The sequence below is a fragment of the Lygodium microphyllum genome, chromosome 5 (assembly GCF_053477565.2).
Source record: "Lygodium microphyllum isolate KBCC chromosome 5, Lygodium_microphyllum_v1.1.10, whole genome shotgun sequence".
Taxonomy (NCBI): domain Eukaryota; kingdom Viridiplantae; phylum Streptophyta; class Polypodiopsida; order Schizaeales; family Lygodiaceae; genus Lygodium; species Lygodium microphyllum.
This window is the reverse complement of record NC_141139.1, coordinates 174072215-174081010: the sequence shown is the minus strand read 5'-3', so window position 1 is coordinate 174081010 and position 8796 is coordinate 174072215. Positions and strand designations below refer to the sequence as shown.

Genomic DNA, 8796 nt, shown 5'->3' with positions numbered 1-8796 from the left:
CTTGAAAGGGATATGGCCCTTAAAACTACCCTTTTTGCATCAAGTGTTTACATGGAGAAATGCCATAAAGACCATTTCTACAAGAAGTAACATAAACATTAAGAGCATCTTAGATGTGAAGTGTGTTTGTGGAAGGAAACTAATAGCCAACTTTTGTAGGATGGCTGTATAACTACCCAAGCATATGGTGGAATGTCATCTTGCATTTTTGGTTTCACAATGCAGAATGACAAAATTATATAGTCTTACACATTTGAGGAGTATAGGCACAAGGGAGTATAGCCCTCGGTTTTGTATGTAAGCAACATTTAGACGCCTATTGGATGTACACTACATCAAATTTTGTCAAACTGGAAAACGGAAGCTATTGACACTGCTTGCTTGTTTGCCCTCTACAGACTATGCTAGTTACTTTGACATGTCAACCCACACTTATTGCCATAAATAGGTTGATGAAAATTTATTAGAATAGAAAAAAACACATCATAGTTGGTTCGGATGGCATAGTCAAGGCAAACTATGCCTATTTTGGCAAAGTTAGTAACCAAAGGCTTCATTTCCATAATAGGGGAGGGTGTTGTCACCCTCATCTGTGCAAATAGCTTAACCTTGCTAGTTAATGGTAAATTATGCCCTGTGCGAAAGGGCTCTTAGATGAATACAAAGTATATTTTGCGTCCAAGAGCATCCAAGAGATAGAACAATCGCATTGTACACACGTCTACATACATACATACATACATACATACATACATATGTACGTATGTGCGTCACATTGTACATACATGTCTACATAGACATACATATATACATACGTAGGTACGTAAAAGAGTTTTATAACATCATGGACCACACGAATAGATGGAGTAGCCCATTGCAGAATGTAAGATGCATTGCATTAGCTAGCATTCTCAAATGTGAAAAACCGGTCACGTTTCAATTTCTTTCCATTGGATGGGAAGAGAGTTCTTTGGGCACACTGATAATACCGTCTAGGAAACAGGGGTGAGGAGAGGCTTTCCAGAGAAGTAAGCCTGCAGGTTTGACACCACAAGGTCTCCCATGGCACGCCTCGTTTCCCAGGTTAAACTCCCCACATGCGGGGTCAGTACGACATTCTCCATCGACAGCAGCTCTGCAGGAACTTGGGGCTCGTTCTCATACACATCAAGGCCTGCCCCTCCCAGGCGACCCTCTGCCAGTGCCTTCACTAGTTCGGCCTCATCTACTATAGGACCTCGGGCTATGTTAACTAGGGTTCCCTGGGGTCCTAATGCATCCAATACCTCAGAGTTGATGCTGTGCCTTGTTTCTTCAGTCAGAGGGCATGCAATAACCAGCACATCTGAATCGGCAGCCATGCCAACCACATCGGAGTAGTATGTGTAAGGGACATCCGGCTTCGCTGATCTGCTCTGATACGAGACCGTGCAACCAAACGCTTCAACTCTTCTTGCAATAGCCATGCCAATTCTTCCAAGTCCTACGATGCCAACTCGCTTTCCACTTGCCTGCAAATACAAAGCAACCCTGAGTCACCAAAGGCACAGAATAATGACAGAACAATGCGATGAAAGGAAACATCGTCGCAGCTCCTAGTCATCCCACTGGTATCATTTTACGTTTATACTGTACAACCCATCTGGCGATTTGAGCCAAAAATGTATAATTTGCCACTGTAATGATGCCAAGATTATGCCCAACAATCAAGCAATTCAGCCAAAAATGCATGGTTTGCCACTGTCATGATGTCATTATTATATCCAACCATTACCCAATTGATCCAACACTGTATAATTGCCTCTGTCATGATGTCGTTATTGTGTGCAACAATCAGGCGATTGGGCCAAAACCTTGTACTGTATATTTTTCGAGATCAGCCTGCATACCTTTGTGGTGTGCTTGAAATCCTTTTTCTCAGGCCAGAGCCCTTGTCGTACAAAGCGATCTGCTACACAGATGCCGCGCATGGTGGAAAGCATGAGGGCAAGGGCTGTGTCCGCCGTGCAGTCGGTGAGCACATCAGGGGTATTAGCGACGGCAATCCCGCGCTCCTTGCACCTGCCCAGGTCGATCTTGTCAAGGCCGACGCTGAAGGTGGCCACGATTTCGAGGTTAGGGAGGGCATCGATGAGCTCTGCACTGGCGCCGACAACGGTGTTGCAGACGATGGCGCGGATGGATGGCGCATGGGATGCGACGAAGGACGCCTGCTGCGGGGCGTCGTACAGGCGGAAGACTGTGAATTGCTTCTCAAGAGAGGGCAGCATGGTGTCCACCATGGGCTGTGTGAGGAGGACGCCAGGAGGGGGCCCTGCAGGACACGAACCCATCATCTATGTGCAGGTATGGCCCTTGCTCTGAATCTAGCACTGCAAAGGCAGCAGAAACACAGAGAGAGAGAGAGAGAGAGAGAGAGAGAGAGAGAGAGACGCTTCTTGAAAGCGGAAGGGTTCTCCCCCCCCCCCCGTCTGTGTCTCTCTCCCTCGTCTCTGTTTACCCCCTCGAGTCTCCAGCCACAAACTTATTTTCGTGCATTTCTCTTCATATTTTATTCTCGTGCATTTCTCTTTACCTTTAACCTTTTTCGCACCCGATCTAGGTCGCTCACACCCAGCCCTAGTGGGGGGAAGATAAACCCTAGACTCGCGCCGGGGTGGGCGCGATTTTTGCGGACGGGGGCGGGTGCTGGACGCATGGCACCTGCCCCTGCGTTCTCTTTTTCTTCTTGTGGGGGAGGTGGGGGGCTGCCACGTGGCACCCGTCCCTCACCTCTCCTTAACTAATAGTATAGATGTCGTACCTATTGGCAGTCAAGAGGAGTGGGGTTTTGTTAGCCAAGCCCTTCACTACCCTCACAAACCCCCGCACTAAGGGGAGTCTTAGCAAAGGGTTAGTGAGGTTTGCACTGAGCATTGACTCTTATTTGCCAATCAGGCCGTCAATGCAGTCAAGCGGCAGTAGGAAAGAAAGGAATCATTTTTGTCACCCATTACTACTCAAGATTTTGCTCTTAAATGGTTTTCCTTCTCCGCAGTGCGACCACAGGGAAATTTGAGCGACGCATGCCAATCTTCAGAAACAAAGAGTGCACATGGTTCCTTGGAGCATTGCCTTGATATGGTTGTTTTCTTTCTCTTGCACGTGTTGGTTGTCGGATAAAAAAAGAAAGAGAAAGCAATAAGACCCATACACACAACAAAAGTGAGGTTGACACGTGCATCTGGGTTTTTAGATAGTGGTTTTTTTAATAGTCCAATTGGTTGTTTCTAATTAATTTAGAGGAGTGTCCTTTTCTTTTTGCTGCTTGGAAATTGAAGTTGAGCATTAAAAACAATTTTTTGAAATTGTGAGTGTTGTGTAAAACAATTTAAATCAAACAAAGGCAAGATACTCATGGAGGTTGAAAAACTAGTAGTTTTGTTGAAGTGTTTAGAATATTTGGCTAGAGTTTCATAAATGAGGATTTAACTTAAATGTTTACTTTTTGTAAAGCAATGGATAATCCAAAAAGCAAAGGAATTCTACTTATTTATTTAGAGTCTAGGAGTGTAGACCATATGTTGTATCCTGTAATAGATGCATTCTTTTTCAAGATCGTATCATCCTACTCCAGCCTTGTCTATGTTATCGGTTATTACCTCTATGGTGACCTTATCCTCGAATGATTGGTAGGGTTGGATGTCTTTCCTTATTTTTTTGATGATTTTTCTTTTGTGTTATTGGACTTTTTTTTCAACGTCCAGTGGCTAGATGGATAGCAAGTGACCTCATTGAAATATCTACCCAGTGAGTTTTAGTCTAGATATTCAACTTGGAAGATGGTCTAGAAATTCATGGGTGGCAAACAATCCTCCATAGCAAAATGATGGTTAGGATGGAAACCCCAAGAGGAGTGAATGGAAACTGCATTAGGATGAACTATCCATAGTATAGCTAGGAGCAAGATGCATAAAACGTGCTAGTTCAGGGAGCAAAACTAGGTGTAAAGATGAATCTGCACCTGAGTTCAAGATGGAATCAGCAAACCCAGAGAATGGCCATGGGCCCAAGCACTGTAAAGTCTTAGGCGCACTATGAGAATGTCCAAGAAGTACAACCCCAAAAAAAGATAAAGCCAAGCAAGTTATGAAGGAGGATTTGTAACCCAATGGTGTCACCAAAGTTTTATCCCCAAGGATAGGAAGCCCACACACTATGAGGATTAATTCATAGTTTAACAATCCAGAAGACTCTCTTGGAATAGCATTAAACAAGCATCAAGATGTTCATCCTAGAATCGAGCATTAGGAGAAATATGGACTCTCTTTTTTGCCCCTTAAGGAGTGAATACAAAAATAGGCCTAACCAATGAGAGAGCTGGGATTCTAGATTCATGTAGCATGAATCTTTTGGCTATATCTTGGCTCACATCTTCCCTCAATAATAAAATAAGGGGAAATGTGGAGAATATAAGGCTGTCACTTCTTGACTCGAATTTTCATTTTCTCATTTGTTTATGTTTGACTTTTCATACCTTCCCTTTTTAGTTTCCCCCTCTTTCTTAGGTAGAACTCAAATTTATCATTTCTCTTTCCCCGCCTCTTCTTTCCTGATGAAATTTTATAGCCTCATTGTTGCTTGTCGTATTTGTAGCCCTGTGAAATTTCATTGCCTCTACACAAACATAGAGTGAGTTTCTCATGTTTTATGAGAGTGGAGCTTATTCTACAAAAGCCTTGAGATTTTCTTAACAAAAATTTATAGGTATATTGTTCTCTTCCATGGATGTTCTATGGTAAAGTTTTATCTCGTTTGGAAAAAACTTATGTAAGTTATGTGTACGCTCTTACATGAACTTTCTTTTGTTTTGGAACTCTAGGAGTCTTTCATAGTCAAGAATAAACTTCTTCTTTAACATCTTTGGGTTTCTTTGTAAACAAGGATACATGTATGTTGTCTTGTTTTTTTATTGCTCCATAGTTAAATTTCATCTCGTTTGGACAAAATTTATGCAAGTTATATGCATACTAAGCTTTCCTTTGCTTTTGTACTCTAAGAATCTCCCACAGTAAAGAACGATGATTTTCTAAAAACTAAACTTCTTCAACATCATATAAAGAGAGCCACATGTATATTGTCATTTTTTTCTATTTCTCCATGGTTAAATCTCAACTCATTTGGACAAAGCCTGTGTAAGTTATATGCATGCTTTAACCTGAGATTACTTTTGTTTTTGTACTCCAAGAATCTCACTTTGAAGAAACAATGATCTTGTAATAACTCAACTTCTTATTCAACATCTTTGGGCTCCTTTGTGAAAAGATATATAGGTACAATGTCCTTTTAAAAAGCTGCTTCATGGTTAAATATCATTGCATTTGGAGAAAACATTTGCAAATTATGCATATTTTGAGTTAAATTACCTTTTGCTATTATATATTAGGCCTCCATCTCAACGAGATACACCTTAACAGCCTTAGGATTGAGGGCTACAAAGTTTCTCAAGCTCATTGCTCTCTATAGTGATTAAATGTAAAAAAAAAATTCAGTTTTAAGTATTTTTTATGAGTTATTGTTGTCGACATCTAGTTAGGGATCGATGGGAAGAAATATCTAGTATAAGTTTGAACATTAAGTTTACAACATTAACAATTTTTATATTTAGAAGTCCACAATTAAAATTCTATACATAAGAAAATATTTTGTTAGTTTTTTATCTCATTAGGGATAATTTTATTTAGATTCTAAAACCATGGAATAGCATTAAATAGCATCATTGTTGTAGTCTCATAGCATTGCATAATATTAAAATTGTATATGTGAAATAACAAAGGGGATGCTTATGTAAGAAAATATTAATATATTAATGATTCTATATATGGACAAATGTAATAATAAAAGCACATAAAAACTTGTTGATAGGTAACTTTTGTATTTGGTTGATATAGATGTCTTCACAAAGGAAAAACATTAGTAACATACTTGCAATGGAGATCTTCAACATGAAAGATAGTAGCGGTAATTAGATTTGTGATCAATACTATAAGTTGGATTGGATTTTGATGTAGCCAAGTACTCAAGGAAGTTTCAAGATCAATACTATAACTTGGATTGGATTTTGATGTATCCAAGTACTCAAGGAAGTTTAAGGATCAAGTGTAAGAATGTTGTAGACCCCACCAAACATTGGAAAGGTAGAATTTTAGAGTTCAAAAAAGTATTTAATGAACAATGACAGTAACAAAAGTGTTGATCCAACATGTTTATACACATAAACAAATCTGTATACACGACGAGAACTACATTGCAAAATATAAACAAAACAATAAGTTTTTAAATTTTATCATTGTCTATTCTTTTGCATCAGAGTTATTTTGTATAATCTTTGGAGTGTTCTAATTCAAATGTGTTTTACCAACAGCTCTATATCCATCGACTTTGCATAAATGGCAGAATGTGGAATGTTTGAGCGGCAAGATATATGTTTGACATGAAGACATAGGTTCTTTGATCTATGGTAATAACTCTGCAAGTTAACTTGCGACTCAAAATATCTTTTTTAATAATTCATTATATGTAGAAAGTCAGAGATTGCATCATGTCCCATTGCTGCAATTATCTAGTTGTGAATGGTTAATTGGTAGCTTGGAGTCGTTACTACAAGATACAGGCCTCATACTGACGTTAAACCAACGAAAATGTTCATAATTTTTTTTCCCTATCATCGTAAAAAATGTTGGTATTAGTGATGCCATAGAACATTCGCTATTATTATCGCTATATGCGTCGCTATCAGCGTCACATATGCGACGCATATAACGACGATTTGTGACGCTAACTGTAACACTAATAGTGATGCGTGCAGTAAATTTATGATGCTAATAGTGACGGTTATAGGAAATTTTTTTTTTTTTGGGTGCTTTATTTGGGCCATACAAAAGAGTTACAGTAAAGTGTACAATGCTCGTCTCCCTGAAGGCAAAGTGTACTTGAATCCATAAGACTGATACATAAAATAAATACAAGATTACGTAATGAAAGCGACAGTACAATCGTGGCAAGATACAAAGGATGATAATAAGATAGTGCATAGGAAATACCTACATAAATCACATGACCAAAAAAGAAGAGGATGTGCGCTCCACGGATCCAAGGGCGAGTTATAGATCCTCGCCATCCGAAACCTCATCTTGCCGCAAAGGAGCATCAAACGGACTCTACAAAAAAAGAAACAACTACACATTAGTCCACCATACAATAATGCATTTTAATTAAAATTAGTAACTACGGACAAGAAATATGAGTGACTTACTGGGCCGTCAATCAGTCGATCAATGCAATGAGACCGTGTCTCTCTGCATATCGAGTCTCTAGGCCGGTGGGATTGCGGTTTGTAATGGAGTGCTGCAAAGAAAACAAAATACAATTGTAAGAAACACGATTGTTAGTACAAGGGATATTGCAAAAAAAAAGCCAAGCAGAATAAAATAAAAACTTACAAAGTCCTATAGATAAGTCATGTGGCCACCACTCCCAAGATGATGGACTACTCATGCGTCCAGTCGTGCCCTTGCTGCCTCGCGCTGTTGTCTCCAACGTCCTAGAGAATTTGTAACCTCCTCCCTAAGTCTGTGCCAGTCATCTGCATCTAGCCACTCGTGCTTTGAGGCCCCACTCTTAAGTGCCTTGCATGCATCCGATCGTCTGTGTAGCATCCCGAGCCGACCGTGGGCTCACTACATTCACGTCTCCGTAGCATCCCCCAGAACCACTCCCTTTGTCAGCGGCCCAAGTCTGGAGCGTCGACCTCATCTACTAGAAACTAAAGCATCAGAGCGCACTGAAGTAGATCTAAAAGAACGGCCTAATGGTGTCCGAGACAACTCCTGGTCCGCCATATCTCTGAATTGAGCCATTTGATCTGGAGACATACGTGTGAAGATCTCCTATAGCTCCTTGTCTCTCATCCCTCAACTCATCGTGCGGATCCAAATATCCACAAAGGTCACCTGGACAGACAAAAAATGATGTTAGTATAATCAATATAAATCAAGCAAAGCATGGTAATATAAATCTTCAAAAAATTATCTTACTTAAAACACATATCTTATGTACCCTTATAAGCGATTTGTCAATGCATTGAGTAGGTGGATGCTCCAAGTATGAAGTACCCTATGGTCCCATGTCAATCTCATGATACAACTCTGCATACATTGGAAGGTTGATAGACAGGTCACCACGAAAGGATGAGTCGACCTCATTCTCAAAGAATTCTTAGACTCTTGTATTTCCATCATCGTTACCCAATTCTTGCTCCTTTACATGCTCCAAGCTTTCGGTGGCCTCCACCCCTTGCAATATCGACCCCTCTATTCGCATATTGTCCTCATCTACATTGGAACATTGCTTTAATCATATACTCTCACACTTCGGGGAGCTGTAGGTACAACATACCACCATCGAGGTTATCAGGGGTTTGGATAGAAAATTACATGTTCAAAATCACGTACAAGAGAGATTTAACTTTTGTGACATGTACCATTTCGTAATAAAATTTGAAAAAACATGAGTTCATGCACTTGTTCACAATGGGCGTCAATATAAACGTGTCATGCAAATCTGTCCATCTTTTTTCGAAATCTATTTCGAGAAATCCAGATGGACGTTGTCGAATTGTTGCCCTAGCTCCTTCAAGTACCACTTTGAACCACTGCACATCGAATAGGATTATGGAGAAGCTACGGTAATCCACCATGATAATACTTTGCAAGTTTCCAAAATATTCCATCTCATCTATAATGGTGTTTGGATCTG

General features: G+C 40.1%; 1 protein-coding gene across 1 annotated transcript; it reads right to left on the bottom strand.

Annotated features, from left to right (window-relative positions):
* Nucleotides 1–918: 918 nt before the first annotated feature.
* On the bottom strand, nt 919–2504 carry LOC148036705 (D-isomer specific 2-hydroxyacid dehydrogenase family protein). The gene is made up of 2 exons (XM_087678759.1): nt 1890–2504; nt 919–1511 (listed from the first exon to the last, which is right to left on the bottom strand). Exons 1-2 carry the CDS (start codon nt 2334–2336, stop codon nt 993–995), a joined length of 966 nt encoding a protein of 321 aa, XP_087534885.1. The 5' UTR covers nt 2337–2504; the 3' UTR covers nt 919–992.
* Between the last annotated feature and the right edge of the window lie 6292 nt (nt 2505–8796).

Excerpts from the sequence above, each read along its gene's own strand:
- LOC148036705 (XM_087678759.1), bottom strand. The coding sequence starts at position 2,336 with ATGATGGGTTCGTGTCCTGCAGGGCCCCCTCCTGGCGTCCTCCTCACA. Across the intron at positions 1,512-1,889 it reads ATTTCAAGCACACCACAAAG|GCAAGTGGAAAGCGAGTTGG; the intron begins GTATGCAGGCTG and ends TTGTATTTGCAG.